Source organism: Musca autumnalis, unplaced genomic scaffold, assembly GCF_047663935.1.
Source record: "Musca autumnalis isolate F117 unplaced genomic scaffold, ASM4766393v1 scaffold_5, whole genome shotgun sequence".
Taxonomy (NCBI): domain Eukaryota; kingdom Metazoa; phylum Arthropoda; class Insecta; order Diptera; family Muscidae; genus Musca; species Musca autumnalis.
Window position 1 is genome coordinate 71,285,156 of NW_027412088.1, and position 17,475 is coordinate 71,302,630.

A 17,475-nucleotide genomic window follows, 5' to 3' on the forward strand; every position below is an offset into this window, starting at 1 on the left:
AATAAATCATTTATAATTAGAATTTTCTCATTTGTAATTCGAATTATTTCATTTGTAATTCGAATTTTTCCATTTGTAATTTGAATTTTTATATTTGTAAAGCGAAGTTTTTCATTTGTAATTTCAAATGATAAAATTCAAATTACAAATGGAAAAATTCAAATTACAAATGGAAAATTCGAATTACAAATATAAAAATTCAAATTACAAATAGAAAAAAAATAATTCGAATTACAAATGAAAAAAACTCAAATTAAAAGTGAAATAACTCGAAATTCAATTGGAATTCTCAAATTACAAATAAAACATTTCGAAATTCAATTGTAACTCTCAAATTGCAAGTGAAATGTTTCGAAATACAACTGAAATTATTCGAATACATGTAGAAAAATTCAAATGGAAATATTCGAATTACAAATGAAATATTTCGATCTACTACAAATGAAAAATTTTGAATTTCAATTGGAATTCTCAAATTTAAAATATTTCGAAATTCAATTGGAATTCTAAAATTACAAGTGAAATGTTTCGAATTTCAAATAAAATGATCAAATTACAACTGAAATTCTTTGAATTACATGTGAAAATGGTGTAGACCGAATTCCGCCACACATTTCAAATATTTCATCAAAATTGAACAAACGTATCGTGATCAAATACTTAAAACCGGGCAAAAATATTTATGGGAGTTATATCCAAATCTGATCCGATTTTTACCAAAATAAATCTTCCCAAATTTGTATGCGAATCGGACAATACTTGTACTGTACAAGGACAGACGGACCGACAGACAGACGATTCAAAAAGTGAATTTATGCAGAGCATCAAAATGAACCATGGGTATATTTGGTTCTTTTTGCATGTTGCAAAGTAATGTAGGGTATACAAATTCATGTTGTCGAGTTTTGAATTGTCCAGCTAAAATTTTGGTGCCATATGACCAAATAACGCATTACAAAGTAATGTAAAAAAGCTGCATCATTATCTGCAGTCTGAAAAATAATGGAATATTTCGATAACATTTTACAAGACAGAACAACTTATTTTACACATTACCAGAAATGACACAACACTTTATTCAAAGGTTTGTGTTTTCGGCTTCAAACTGATTTCATCTAATACACCATTCTTATCCATTCATTTAAAAAAAATTATTTTAATGGTTTTTTACTATTCAATTTTTTTAATCTCAATTGTGATGATCAAGAAATCAGTGGGTCGTTTATGTTATGTTTTCTATTGTTTATTTTTTTCGAAACATGAATAACCCTTTCCTATAACATCTGTTATCTATCTAATCTGAATGCGTTTTTTTTTTGTTACACTTTAAAATAGTCTCATTAGTTGTACATATACAGACAATCACATTGATCTTTGATCGTTTGTCTCGTTTTCATTTTCAATACGATTCGATTCGACAATTTTTTTTATTATAAATACTAAAATATACACACAAATGCATATTCCTATACATCTACATAAAATATCTTTATAATATATACAAGACACTCAAATGTGAATCACAAACAAATTTTCAGATCCGTTTTTTTTTCTTTAAAACTTACAAGTGGCCAAAAATGTTGCTCTATTAATTGTTCGACATTATTTTCCTGCCATTGTTCGGATGCAACATAAATGCAATCAACCGATTCATGCCGTAATTCCAAACACAACAAACACATATCCATATTGGATAGATTTCTTAATATATATTTTTCTGCACAAATTTGTATTCGATTTTTTATTTGTTTATTTTTTTCACTACTGAATCGACTTCACAAGCGCAAGAATATTGAAAATATTCCCGTTAGTTTCGTCCGCGTCACGAACTGTGTGTCTTCTCGTGTGGAATGTAAAAATAAAACAAAATGTTCTCTTCTGTCTGCCCATTCGCGCAGTGGGAGGGAGAGTATTCGGGAAATCTACACATATGGTAATTGAGAGGCAGGAATTTTCAACTTTGCTTTTTAAAATAAACAGATGTTTCAAATAACCAACGAAAGACAAGTGCATGCCGTAACGGTTCTGAGACAAAATAAAAAGCAAAAATACAGTGTTGGTAAAGGAATCAACGGAAGTGGCATTGAATGGAACGTAATAGATTAGTAATACCGTCCCAGCAAAAAGTTTGCATTCGCGGGTGCAGTTGAATCACTACAAGTGTACAGTACATTTGCCGTTGGAGTACATCTTTTCCTATGAATTCACTTTTGAATTTTACAAGAGAGCGCGCAGCTAGGATCCACTCCATTTTCGATCTAAATCACAGCTTTTGATGTAGTGTTTTGGATTGAATTTAAAGGCACTCTACGGATTGCATTTTTAGTCAGTCTAAAGATGCAATAAAAATGCAAGCCATTGCGAAATATCCCAGAATAAATAAAATGCATTTAATTTTTGTGTAAAACAATAATACAAAGAAATTTATTATATAAACACAAATTAACACGTTCGCGGACACCCAATTTTTTCAGAAGTTGGTTTTTTTATATCTATTAAATAATTATTAGTCCTATTACAATTTTTATTTATTATATTATGGATATTGATAAAATTAATTGTTCTATGTACTTTAATCGCAAAAACGTACGATTGTATAGAAGTAAATGACAAAAAATTGGCTTTGCAAATGAATGCTATAGCATTCACGTCCGCGAACGTGTTAAAATAAAAAAGTTTCCATTAAATTCAATCACTTTTGAGTTTACTTTCTCCGTTCTCCAAATAATCCAAGCGCATCTAATTTTGCTTCATCATCCTAAAGGCTTTTTATGTTGCGTTCCCATCACTAGTTCAGCTTTCGACATGGACTCCAACTCCAATCCATTAAAAATTTCCGTCTCGTGAATTACCACAAAAATGTTCGCAACTTAAATTTTTATTTCTTTATTTTATAACAAATTCTTAGAAAAGTATACACTCTTTTTTATTTGTGGTAGAAATTATTTCGCCAGCGGCGTGTAGCTATTAGCTAATTGTATTTTTTTTTTTTTGTAGGGATCTCTAAAGCATCTGCTTATAAATTGTATCCAACGGAGTGCATATTTCATAACTCCGCATGTACTGCATCGAAGGATGTAGTGAAATCATAACTCCACATTGTTGAGGGATGTTGCTCTACATTAGAAAACAAATGACGGGAAATGGATGAACCATGTAAGCTTAGCCACCATGCGCGTGGAGAAGCTTAACAGAAGTAAGGCAGTCGAAGTAGGCTGGAGGAACTGGTTGACCTATACTATGAATCAGGGACCAAAAAGTGTGGGAGGTCCGGCCAAAACGACCATAGCCTCACTCGACGAGCAACTTCACCATAGCCAGTCCCTTCCCTACTACGATAGACTACAATAGGGCACAAACTTTCTCATGATCTGTTGGTGATTAGCAGTAGTTTACGAAGTGCTAATGACTAATGCTCAGAACCTATGGTTGGTTGACCCTCACAATTGAGTCATGTGCAAGAATTAAGCGGAAGTACCATTCGCCACACTGACGACCATCATGGTTACGTATCTGAAGTCCTTTTGGTAAACTTGTTAACGCTTGAACAAACCGCCAAATTATTGCTTTCCTACCAACATTTACGTATTACTCAACACTGAAAAAAAATCACTAAACCTCTGTGCGTTTTGGCATATCGTTCAGCGCGGAGTATAAAGATTGTAGTCAGGATGTTTTTGGGACACATCGACTTGGATGTTATACGCCTATGCGGCCTGCCTTTTAGGAAGAGATTTTCCACCACTTCGGAAAACTAAACCAATTTACAACAAGTTCTTTTGTAAAATATGGCTCAAACCTTAAAAACACCAAAATAATTGTGGGCATATACCAGCAATACCCTCTTGGTAGGTTGTATACCTCTAAGGAAAAGAAAGTGCAAAATTTATGCCATGTCGGTTGTTAAGGTAAAATTAAACAAACATCAGGCCGTTTTATTCTATAGCTATGTAATTTTCCGTACCAAACAAGCTAGGGAAAATGCAAACGTCTGGGCCGTGTTTACAAAATAGTTGGTCAAAATTTATTTTCACTCACTGGTAATCGTGTTGCGAAGAATTTGCATACTTTGGGTATTCTTGCAAAGCATGTGACGTTTTGGAAGTTAGCTATGTTGTGGATTTGGCAATTGCTGGCCCAACAAAGGATGGGACTAACAGGCTTTAATTATGGTTGCCCGGGTATGAAGGAAACGAATGGGGAACATAATGGTTTCTTACAAGGGAAATGCCCCACATCCGTCATAAAGCGTAAAGAAATTGCAGTGGCTGTATGTTTTGCCAATGCACTGTTTATGATGTTTCAATTAAAGTCCTGGCCATGGCTCAAGGGTTGAGTACTGGTCGATTACCTCCGTTAAAAGAATGCCACGTTGAGGAACAGGATGGTGAGATAACAGGGCTCAGATTGCGTTGGGATATTTCCCAATGATGGTTACCTGGAGACGGAACAATCCGTGTTTACTCTTGTTGCCAATAATGTCCAGGCAAAGATTGAATGTCATCAATAAAATTTGCTCGTAGGAGTTTTTTTTGTTGATTTGGAGGGCCACATTGTTATTGGCTGTGTTGTGGTGGCCAGCCATGATTTGCGTTTAGTTCTCATGTTTGTTTGTTTTATTTTGATGCTTGAATTTTGTATGAAATTTCATGAGTTTTTTTTGTTTTTCGGGAGTAATTTCTAAAACGTGCTGATACCACCAGTGCCAAGTGGTGGTATGAGATCAGCTGTTTTGTGGAACTCGTTTGTGTGACAAACCAGGGCTGGATAAGTGTAATCGTATGTTCAGGGTTGTATTTAAGAGCGTACAGGAAGAGAGTTTCACGCTCGTAAAAGGAGCGTAAGATGAATATTTTTCAAGGCCAGACGTACAATGAACCTGACCGTTGTTCAAGCATGGGTATTTTGTTGGTAGTAGAGAGACAAGTTTAAGGGTACCGGAGAACAACTGCAGGCTAATGAAATGATTGGTGGATGAACATATTATGAGAGCTATGACGGATTTTAATGGTATTAGAATGATCAAAAGTGTTTCAGCGATGAAAAGTGTCTCACACACAGTGTAATTTTACAGTGAAGTAAAGCTCAAAGTTCAAACTTGATAATTTGAAAAGGGATAACTGAAGTCTTATCGATTTTTTGTAAAGAAAGGAGATAAAAATTAAGTTAATTAATTTATCTCTATGAACATTGACTGCGGAAGAATAATTTTTGTTTAAAAAATTGCTGAAATCCAAGAGAATTATTTTGCTGAAGTTTGGTACAATAGTGGTCAAATGTAAGTTTGTGCGTGTGGATGTTAAAACAAAAAAGTGGTAGTAATGGTTTTCTTTGTTATAGTGCTCTTTGGTTTCCAGTTAACTTGGCTATTTTGAAATCTTACGTGGTGTTTTGCAAAAGTGGTCGGCGACGTGTCGTAACATTTACGTAAGGCGCATTTGCCATTTAGCCACTGACACCGGATCAGCCTGTACAGTAGTTGTGGAATTTTTGTGGGACTTCGTTAGTGAAGACTCAAATCGCCATCCAATTCCCACTTGACATCCAACTCTGTGGAATTCGTGTGGAAACAGAGCAAAAATCAAGCTAAGTTATAGCATACGCTAAGGAGCTGCCAAAATTTCAATTTTGTGTTTGTCTGTGTGTGTCGTAGTTAGTTTTAGTAATAAGTTTTTTTAGATCTATTTCTAATACAATATTTGAATATATATATTTTTTTTAAATTGTTAGGGATCTATTCTTGGCAAACCACCAAGGTATTAGTCCGGTAGGGATTCCTGCTAGAAAGAGCTCAATCTAGGTAGGGGTTTCTGATCTTTAAGGACAATAGTTATACCAAAGATAATACCCTGAGGCTAGATCCTAATAGTATTTTCACTTTTGATAATTTTTTCTAATTTTTTGTTTTCCATTTTTAAGTAAAACGTAACAAAGGTTAATTTAATAGTTTTTTTTATTATATTTATTAGTTTTTTTTTTTTTTTACAAGTTAAAATTTTTTATTGTATTTAAGGAATAATTTTATAGAAGCTGAAAAGAGAAGAGAAAAAAAGATTAAAAATATTAATTAGTTTTTTTATTATAATTTTAATTATGTGTTTTTTATAATAGGTAATAAATGTTAAGTTGTTAAAGGAATATGTTGTGCTAAGATTATTTGGAGGGAAGGGGAAGAAGGATAAGGGGGATATGTTGGGAATGTAAAAGGTTATAATTGTTGGTGGTGTTTCAAATGGGGTTCCTGGTGACCCAGGAGCGTACGGATGGGAGGGTAATGAAGGGGACCGGTATCCCGGAGTCCCCGAATCAAGTGTTGGTTGCTTAATCCCATTGTCAGTGTTATTAGTCCCTGTATGTATCCGTTGAGTTTACTTGTTGTGCCCTCAGGTGACATAGGGTTGAGAAACCACGACCCATACCAGAGTAGCCAGGGCGGTCACGGTGTGAAGGGGGTAACACAACAGTAATGGCGCCCAAATAAAATATATCCAGAGCCTTAATCACTATGTGATTTTGGCAATATAATAGAAAATTATAAGTTTTTGTAATAACCGTCAATATGATCAAAATTATGACGAGAGAACATGAGACAAAATCTTATAAAGTACCCTTTTAATTGTTTTGTTCATGTTAATTACAAAAGCTTCTATTAATTGTGATCCAGTGAGAGAAATCGAGACCCATTTATACATAATGAGACTGTTGCTCGATTTCTGTCCATGAAACAGCAAAATGAAGCCCAAATAGTTTGAGTTTTGGATGTTCGTTGATATTTGTGTATGTATGTAGTATAGAATGGGGATGAATAACCAACACTTAGCCACCAACAAAACGACATATCCTCAGAAAACTTATCCTTTGAAACCTTCCTAAATGTTTATTGTTGTAGTGTGTGTATACATTTGGCTATATTGTGTATCCAACTTTATTGAATTTTTTCTATATTATACCAAATTAAATTGCTCTTGGTCATTCTATATCGATCTACATTCCCCAATCATTTTGCTAGACGGTTTTAAAGACCCTTTTGAATCTAGGTCAAATAGTATTGTTGTTTCTCTTTACCAACAAGATGCCACTTGACCGGTCTCCCCCATGCACGTCTGGGGCAGAAAAAAACTTGGCTCAAAAACCAAGTTTGTCCGGTCCTTTTAATGCAGCATCAGGACATTCTGCAGAGGAAAATCGGTCAGCCATAAACAGCCCAATGTTTGATTTTTCACATCCACCACCATCTTTTTCCACAACATCACAACGACAGAAAAGTAGTCCAGAGAAGTATGCTTCAATGGTAACAGCTTTAATCAAAGATGCTAATAATGAATATAGGTCTCAGTTGGAAGAAAAGATGGAAAGAAAAATCGAAAAGAGTATTCAGGTAGGATTTGAGAAGATCATAAGGGAACTAAACAGGCTAGACATTGGAAATAGGCAGTCGGAATCAGAGTTGGAGAATTCTACTTTAGGTTCCCCTAGACTAGATGGTTTAGTGGGGGGTAAAGACAACGTTAGCGGAGCCCCAACCAAGTCCAAGTCAAAGTCTGAGAATAAAGCTCAGAAGAAGTTGGACTTTGGTGTACCTACTCAGGAAAATTTCCATCCAGTACCAAATGTTCATCCCGATTATACCAATAGGCACCGTATTGTAGTAGACAAATGGAACCTATGTTTCGATGGAAAATCAGATGGGTTAGATGTTGAAGATTTTGTATTTAGAATTGAGCATCTTCAACGAATGTATGGTTGTCCATGGAGTGAGGTCATTAGGGACTTTCAACTTCTTCTTAAGGGAGATGCCAAAGAGTGGTTTTGGGTGTTAATTGGAACCCATCAAATTAATCATTGGACAGATCTTAAAGAAGCTCTAATCCAGCAATATAGATCCAGCCGAAGTGAATATGAATACCTTCGTGATCTGGAAGAGAGGAAACAACGGAGTGGGGAATCCATTGATGAGTATTTTCACTCGATGAAAAAACTAAGGGCCAAATTAAGAACACCATTGCCCGAACCAGAAATGATCAGAATAGTTAAGAGGAATTTAAGGCCAGACCTGTCACATATAATTTATTCAATGAAAATTTATACTATTGACCAGTTAAGGGATGAATGCAAGGAATTGGAGAAGAATTACTTGAGAAAGGAAAAATACTCACTTGCTCCAATTAGACCTCCACAGCCAAATCGTCGTCCATATCCCGTGCATGAGGCTTATCTCGAACCTCATGATGATGATCCCTTAGATGAAGACCTAGTTGTAGAAGAAGTTCATCAAAAAAGGCCAACTGAAAGGAAGCAACTAGCCCTTACCTGTTGGAACTGCCAGGCTCCGGGACATACGTTCATTGAATGTCCAGTTCCACAACGGGCCTTATTCTGTTACCGATGCGGATGCCCAGGAGTGACCTGTCCCACATGCCAGAATTGTCTGGGAAATGGCCGGAAGAGTGTGTCGAAATCGGGAGAGGCACACTCTGCTCCACCTCCCGCACAGTAACAGATGTTTCAGGATCAGGTACCATCGACTCCGGAAGTAAGGTGAAGATTCTGAAAAAAGATGGGCAAATTAGTAAACAGGTTGTGAGGAGGGTAATACCAGTCAATAAATTAAGTTATGAGGAAAGGCTGGAAAACTATAAGAGAGTTAGGAACAGGATTTTTGGGAGTGAAAGTAGCGGTATAGAAAATGAGGATATTCCGATCGGTGAGAACGTTGAGTATAGGCATGAAAAGGAAGAGAAAGTGAATAAAGAAAAGGCCAATAGTATGGGAAAAGTTCAAGAAAAATTAGGAGAGGTAGTCAATAACATAGATGAAGGTACAATTGGGTTTAGTAATAATGGTAAATTAAATAGAATTAGGAAAGTTAGAAATAAGTTCAGAAATAAGAAGCAATTGTGTAATCTAGTTAAGCGTTCAGTTTTAAGTTGTTCCACTGTAATGTTAGATTCCTTAGATAATAGAGCGTATGTTAATTTCTTGATAGGTGATATAAATTTGAAAGGCCTTTTAGATTCGGGAGCTTCGGTCAGTATATTGGGAAAGGATTGTGACCATATAGTGGACCAATTACAGACGAAGGTAGAACCTTTCTGTACCTCTATAGGGACAGCCGGAGGAAATCATTTTTCGGTCGTAGGCAGGATCAAAGTTTTGGTGAAATATGAAGACATGGAGAAAGAGATGGTTTTCTACCTGTGCCCCGACTTGGTCCAAACGGCTTACTTAGGAGTTGACTTTTTCAAAGCCTTTCAGCTGGCTCCTAGGATATTTGGAATAGATGAGATAAGTCAGGAGGTACTAGAAGAATTCCCACCATTGATAACCGAAAATTCAGAACATGAGCTATCAGATGAAATGCGCCAGAAACTAAAACAGGTGAAAAGGTTATTTAAGTCATATGAGGAGCATGGGTTAGGTAGGACTAGTTTAGAAAAACATACTATAGAACTTGTGGAAGGCGCTCAGCCGGTGAAAGAGCGGTATTACCCCGTGTCCCCAGCCGTTCAAGAGCTTATTTATGCCGAAGTCGATAATATGCTTAGGTTAGGAGTAATCGAGGAATGTTCTAGCCCATGGAGCAATAGATCCACTTTAGTGAGGAAACCAGGAAAAAATCGCTTATGCCTGGATGCCAGGAAATTGAATGAAAGGACAATAAAGGACGCATACCCCATCCAGAATATAGAGGGAATCTTGAGCCGACTTGAGGACACCTACTTTATTAGTAGTGTGGACCTCAAGTTCGCATTCTGGCAAATAGAATTAGACCCGAAATCCAGACCCTACACCGCATTCACAGTACCTGGACGGCCTCTTTACCAGTACGTGGTGATGCCGTTCGGACTGTGCAATGCGGCACAAAGGCTTTGTAGGCTCATGGATAGGGTAATTCCAGAGGAACTCAAGACCAACGTCTTTGTCTATTTAGACGACTTATTGGTCATTTCTTCCGATTTCGAGTCACATATGAAGCTCTTAGCGAAGGTAGCCGAATGCCTTAAGCAGGCTAATCTAACTATAGGCTTGAAAAAGTCGAAATTTTGCCACAAAGAACTCCATTATTTAGGTTTCATAGTTGGAGGCGGAATAATGAGGCCAGATCCGGCAAAGGTTGAAGCCATCCGTAAGATTCCATTGCCTAAGAACGTAAGGGAAGTACGAAGTTTCATAGGAGTTGCCGGTTGGTACCGGCGATTCATCAAAAACTTCTCCGAATTGACGGCACCACTTACAAATCTCATTAAAAAGGACAGGAAGTTTATTATAAATAACGAGGTTCAAGAAGCATTCAACAAAATCAAACATGCCCTAACACATGCCCTGGTATTAGTTCACCCGGACTTCAAAAAACGATTTTACATCCAGTGTGATGCGTCCAATGTGGGTATAGGTGCAGTGTTATTCCAGAAGGACAGTGAGGGAAACGAAAGGCCTATAGCATTCTTCTCTCAGAAGCTAAATAGTGCTCAGATGAACTATAGCGTTACTGAGAAAGAATGCTTGGCGGCGATAATGGCAGTTAAGCGCTTCAGGCCGTACGTGGAGTTGATGCCCTTCACGATCATCACCGACCATGCGAGCCTGAAGTGGCTGATGTCACTACGAGACCTCAATGGCAGACTGGCGAGGTGGGCACTCCAGCTACAAATGTTTGACTTTCAAATAGAACACAAAAAAGGGTCTGAAAACATCGTCGCAGACACCTTGTCAAGGGCCGTGGAAGAAATGTTGATGCCGGAAGATATAGTGGGATTTGAAACTATAGAATTTGAGTCGGAAATGTATCTAGAATTGATAAAAACAGTCGAAGAGAATAGGGAGAAATTTCCAGACGTTAAAATCGAAAACGGCATGGTTTTTAAACGCACTACGTCCCGTGCTGATATGGAATTAGAAGAGTTCGAATGGAAGCTATGGATTCCAGAGAGCTTGACGAACGCACTCATACAAATGGCTCACGAGCCTGAAGATAAATCACACGGAGGCATCAAGAAAACTTTAGGGCACTTACGCCTCAAATATTATTGGCCAAATATGGCAGTTCAGGTCCGTAATTTTATCCGGAACTGTAACACCTGTAAAGAGTGTAAGAGTTCAAACCAACACCTTATGCCAGAAATAGGAAACGAGGTTATTACTGACCGGCCGTTTCAAAAACTTTATGTAGATTTTTTGGGCAAATATCCACGATCGGGTAGAGGCAATGCGTACGTTTTAGTGGTGGTGGACCATTTGACCAAATTTGTATTTTTAAAACCTATGAAGGATGCAACTAGCAGTAATGTTATAAAGTTTTTAATAGAACAGGTTTTCCAGCAGTTTGGGGTGCCGGAAACGATACATACAGATAACGGCAAGCAGTTTGTGTCCAAGGAATTTCAGCGAATGATTGAGGGTTATAAAATAGAGCACATGAAAACAGCTTTTTACTCACCCCAATCAAACGCCGCCGAAAGGGTGAATCAAAGTGTTCTGAATGCCATTAGATCCTATTTGGACAATGATCATACCAACTGGGACATAAATTTGTCCAAAATCGAGATGGCATTGAGGACATCCGTCCACCGAGCAATAGGGGTTACACCATTTTTTGCCCTATTTGGACATAATATGTTCACATGTGGAAAGGACTACAAGCTGGCTAGAAAACTACAGGCATTGAGCGATGGGGAACTCATGTTATTAGATAAAAATGATAGAATTAGCATTATTAGAGACTTGATAAAGAAAAATTTGCATAGTGCGTATGAGAGAAGTGCTCTCAGATACAACAGGCGAGCCAGAGTAGTACGTTTCACTCCAGGCCAAGAGGTCTATAAAAGAAATTTCGTCCTGAGCAAGTTCCAAGATAATCGAAATGCTAAGTTCTGTAAGAAATTTACTAAGTGTAGAGTCGCAGAGGTTCTTGGCAATAATATGTACCGTCTAGAGTCCTTGAAAGGTGACCCTCTTGGAGTATATCACTCAAAAGACATAAAACAATAGAGGCGTAATAAGGCTTGTAACCGAGTTCTTACTCAATAGTGCAATATGTTTTTTTACTAGGTGCAATATTAGAGTAAGGTAGTGTCTCGGTCTTGATTTATTTTATATATGAATTATTTGCCGTATAATATGCGTCCAATGTTATATGTCTCATCTGTGATATAGGTTTACGTATATAGGGTAAGAACATCTGTGATATTTACCATCCTTTTCTATACTCAAAGTAATATACGAGCAAGTTGCGGACTTAAGTCTTTAGTTTAGTGCCCGGCTAACTCAGTCGTACATGATACAAGTGTTTACTTCAATGAAACGAAAGTGGTGGGTGTAGCCTACGTTGGGCGCGTCAAAAATAATGATTGAAAGTTGTTTAAAGAGTATTTACTCAATTTCTATGGAGGAAAGATATAGGTTATTTTGCGACTTGTTAACTTAGTAAGCTCAAAATAGCCTTAATGTTCCCGTAACGCTCTTGAAAATGTCGTGGTTAGGGATATTATGAACATCCCCATTATAATTATGTATAGTTAAGTTAGTCGATTAGAATATTAATGTCTACATGTGTAGAGCTCAATTAGCTTACAATGTCAGGACATAAGGACATTGTATCCACTATAAAGCTTAAAAAAATATATATGCATTCTAAGGATGTGAAATATTCGTAGTTTAGTTTAAGTTTGGAGAAAATGTTTGCGGAGACCGCTTTTGCCCTAGTGGGCTATCGATAATTAATAGGTACTATTGTTTCCTATATACGAGGAATATTGACAAAAATATATATATAAAAAGATGATTTAGTTTATAAAGTAATCAGGTCGCAAGGGGAGCGCGACATATCCAAAATTATAATATACCACGATATAGAGCGGTTCAAGGTAAAAAAAAAAAAAAACATAGGAATTGTGTGAAGAAATCAGGGTATAAAAAGAAAAATCCCGACTTGACGATCAAACGGATAATCCCTCACACTGGCGTTTCATCAGTGTACTTTGAAACCCCAGAGTTTTGTTGAGGGATGTTGCTCTACATTAGAAAACAAATGACGGGAAATGGATGAACCATGTAAGCTTAGCCACCATGCGCGTGGAGAAGCTTAACAGAAGTAAGGCAGTCGAAGTAGGCTGGAGGAACTGGTTGACCTATACTATGAATCAGGGACCAAAAAGTGTGGGAGGTCCGGCCAAAACGACCATAGCCTCACTCGACGAGCAACTTCACCATAGCCAGTCCCTTCCCTACTACGATAGACTACAATAGGGCACAAACTTTCTCATGATCTGTTGGTGATTAGCAGTAGTTTACGAAGTGCTAATGACTAATGCTCAGAACCTATGGTTGGTTGACCCTCACAATTGAGTCATGTGCAAGAATTAAGCGGAAGTACCATTCGCCACACTGACGACCATCATGGTTACGTATCTGAAGTCCTTTTGGTAAACTTGTTAACGCTTGAACAAACCGCCAAATTATTGCTTTCCTACCAACATTTACGTATTACTCAACACTGAAAAAAAATCACTAAACCTCTGTGCGTTTTGGCATATCGTTCAGCGCGGAGTATAAAGATTGTAGTCAGGATGTTTTTGGGACACATCGACTTGGATGTTATACGCCTATGCGGCCTGCCTTTTAGGAAGAGATTTTCCACCACTTCGGAAAACTAAACCAATTTACAACAAGTTCTTTTGTAAAATATGGCTCAAACCTTAAAAACACCAAAATAATTGTGGGCATATACCAGCAATACCCTCTTGGTAGGTTGTATACCTCTAAGGAAAAGAAAGTGCAAAATTTATGCCATGTCGGTTGTTAAGGTAAAATTAAACAAACATCAGGCCGTTTTATTCTATAGCTATGTAATTTTCCGTACCAAACAAGCTAGGGAAAATGCAAACGTCTGGGCCGTGTTTACAAAATAGTTGGTCAAAATTTATTTTCACTCACTGGTAATCGTGTTGCGAAGAATTTGCATACTTTGGGTATTCTTGCAAAGCATGTGACGTTTTGGAAGTTAGCTATGTTGTGGATTTGGCAATTGCTGGCCCAACAAAGGATGGGACTAACAGGCTTTAATTATGGTTGCCCGGGTATGAAGGAAACGAATGGGGAACATAATGGTTTCTTACAAGGGAAATGCCCCACATCCGTCATAAAGCGTAAAGAAATTGCAGTGGCTGTATGTTTTGCCAATGCACTGTTTATGATGTTTCAATTAAAGTCCTGGCCATGGCTCAAGGGTTGAGTACTGGTCGATTACCTCCGTTAAAAGAATGCCACGTTGAGGAACAGGATGGTGAGATAACAGGGCTCAGATTGCGTTGGGATATTTCCCAATGATGGTTACCTGGAGACGGAACAATCCGTGTTTACTCTTGTTGCCAATAATGTCCAGGCAAAGATTGAATGTCATCAATAAAATTTGCTCGTAGGAGTTTTTTTTGTTGATTTGGAGGGCCACATTGTTATTGGCTGTGTTGTGGTGGCCAGCCATGATTTGCGTTTAGTTCTCATGTTTGTTTGTTTTATTTTGATGCTTGAATTTTGTATGAAATTTCATGAGTTTTTTTTGTTTTTCGGGAGTAATTTCTAAAACGTGCTGATACCACCAGTGCCAAGTGGTGGTATGAGATCAGCTGTTTTGTGGAACTCGTTTGTGTGACAAACCAGGGCTGGATAAGTGTAATCGTATGTTCAGGGTTGTATTTAAGAGCGTACAGGAAGAGAGTTTCACGCTCGTAAAAGGAGCGTAAGATGAATATTTTTCAAGGCCAGACGTACAATGAACCTGACCGTTGTTCAAGCATGGGTATTTTGTTGGTAGTAGAGAGACAAGTTTAAGGGTACCGGAGAACAACTGCAGGCTAATGAAATGATTGGTGGATGAACATATTATGAGAGCTATGACGGATTTTAATGGTATTAGAATGATCAAAAGTGTTTCAGCGATGAAAAGTGTCTCACACACAGTGTAATTTTACAGTGAAGTAAAGCTCAAAGTTCAAACTTGATAATTTGAAAAGGGATAACTGAAGTCTTATCGATTTTTTGTAAAGAAAGGAGATAAAAATTAAGTTAATTAATTTATCTCTATGAACATTGACTGCGGAAGAATAATTTTTGTTTAAAAAATTGCTGAAATCCAAGAGAATTATTTTGCTGAAGTTTGGTACAATAGTGGTCAAATGTAAGTTTGTGCGTGTGGATGTTAAAACAAAAAAGTGGTAGTAATGGTTTTCTTTGTTATAGTGCTCTTTGGTTTCCAGTTAACTTGGCTATTTTGAAATCTTACGTGGTGTTTTGCAAAAGTGGTCGGCGACGTGTCGTAACATTTACGTAAGGCGCATTTGCCATTTAGCCACTGACACCGGATCAGCCTGTACAGTAGTTGTGGAATTTTTGTGGGACTTCGTTAGTGAAGACTCAAATCGCCATCCAATTCCCACTTGACATCCAACTCTGTGGAATTCGTGTGGAAACAGAGCAAAAATCAAGCTAAGTTATAGCATACGCTAAGGAGCTGCCAAAATTTCAATTTTGTGTTTGTCTGTGTGTGTCGTAGTTAGTTTTAGTAATAAGTTTTTTTAGATCTATTTCTAATACAATATTTGAATATATATATTTTTTTTAAATTGTTAGGGATCTATTCTTGGCAAACCACCAAGGTATTAGTCCGGTAGGGATTCCTGCTAGAAAGAGCTCAATCTAGGTAGGGGTTTCTGATCTTTAAGGACAATAGTTATACCAAAGATAATACCCTGAGGCTAGATCCTAATAGTATTTTCACTTTTGATAATTTTTTCTAATTTTTTGTTTTCCATTTTTAAGTAAAACGTAACAAAGGTTAATTTAATAGTTTTTTTTATTATATTTATTAGTTTTTTTTTTTTTACAAGTTAAAATTTTTTATTGTATTTAAGGAATAATTTTATAGAAGCTGAAAAGAGAAGAGAAAAAAAGATTAAAAATATTAATTAGTTTTTTTATTATAATTTTAATTATGTGTTTTTTATAATAGGTAATAAATGTTAAGTTGTTAAAGGAATATGTTGTGCTAAGATTATTTGGAGGGAAGGGGAAGAAGGATAAGGGGGATATGTTGGGAATGTAAAAGGTTATAATTGTTGGTGGTGTTTCAAATGGGGTTCCTGGTGACCCAGGAGCGTACGGATGGGAGGGTAATGAAGGGGACCGGTATCCCGGAGTCCCCGAATCAAGTGTTGGTTGCTTAATCCCATTGTCAGTGTTATTAGTCCCTGTATGTATCCGTTGAGTTTACTTGTTGTGCCCTCAGGTGACATAGGGTTGAGAAACCACGACCCATACCAGAGTAGCCAGGGCGGTCACGGTGTGAAGGGGGTAACACAACAACATGCACAACTTCCAAAAAATTTTGCTGGGGTGTTACAAAACTTAAAAGGGGATACAGTTAGCCAACTATATGTTTGCAGTTTATTTATGGAAATAGATTATGTAAAAAACCATTGTGATTTTCACTGATTATCTATTTCTGGGTAGTTAAAGTGCTATCACTTCAAAACACAGTTTGTCAACCGAATGTTTTCGAAATTGAATTTTTTGAAATCATTTATTTGTTAATAAATGTTCCAGAACCTGCTACAGCCTGCTATTTTTGAATTTTTTCCTTTATAAATTTGTCAAGAAAATGAACTATAGTAGATTGTTGCAGGTTCTGGACCAGAGCAAATCTTAACAAATTCATTGATAAGTGTTGGATTTTTTGAACTCAACCATTGGTCGGTCTGTCTACCTCAAGGCATATTGAAATATTGCTGTGTCAAACCATTTGTAGTAAAACTAGCAAAATGCCCGCTACTTCGTATGCGGAAAGGATATAAAAAAACAAATAAACAATATATAATATGGAAATGACAAACACTGAAAATTTGGTCGCACTAATACCAATTTTAATAAATATTTATTTTTATCTTAGTACTGTACGTACCCCTTAAGTTCGATTTTCAAAAAGATCAGCCGTATCTCACCCTTACACATTAACAGCGAGATCAACGTTGCACACCAATACACACCCTAACTCCAAAAAATAAAAATTCCAGCACTGTCCCTACACCCAAAAACAAATTGAGTACCATTAAGTAATTTTCGTATACTTATGGTAGCTGTATCCGTTCGTCTAATTCCAAATTGTACCAAACTTAGTATCAAGTCGAACTCTTCGTACCCATAAGTAAGATTTTCCAAAACTACCTCAATCCTTCACTTTAGTAGTAATCTTACTTCAAAATTTCAGGATTCAAACTCTATCCGTTAAACCAAATTAAAATTGTACTAAATTTAGAACAATTTATAATTTTCGTACCAATTTTTAAAACTTCCTCAACGCAACAGGGCTACAATAATCATACTTTCAAATTGCAGGATTCCACCGCTATCCGTTCAACTACATACAAATTGTACTAAATTTAGTACCATTTAGTGCTTTTCGTAACCATAAGTTTGCTTTTTCAA

The 17,475-nt window shown here is 36.8% G+C and overlaps 1 protein-coding gene and 1 long non-coding RNA gene across 4 annotated transcripts in view; both read right to left on the reverse strand.

Moving 5' to 3' along the window:
• The window catches only part of LOC141387189 (uncharacterized), a 28,572-nt gene extending 23,853 nt beyond the window's left edge, over positions 1-4,719 (reverse strand). The window contains exon 1 of one of the 3 annotated variants that reach the window (XM_073956451.1): positions 4,439-4,719. In XM_073956451.1, the coding sequence (XP_073812552.1) occupies positions 4,439-4,585 (147 nt within the window). In that variant the 5' untranslated portion in view covers positions 4,586-4,719. Of the gene's footprint in view, positions 1-1,565; positions 2,026-4,038 lie in introns of those variants that run through there. The other 2 variants (XM_073956453.1, XM_073956452.1) reach the window with 2 other exon arrangements.
• Positions 4,720-5,935: 1,216 nt separating this feature from the next.
• LOC141387199 (uncharacterized) lies at positions 5,936-14,613 on the reverse strand. The gene is made up of 4 exons (XR_012408502.1): positions 14,333-14,613; positions 8,311-8,547; positions 8,157-8,251; positions 5,936-6,030 (listed from the first exon to the last, which is right to left on the reverse strand). It is a non-coding gene; the product is annotated as an uncharacterized lncRNA (long non-coding RNA).
• Positions 14,614-17,475: the final 2,862 nt, after the last annotated feature.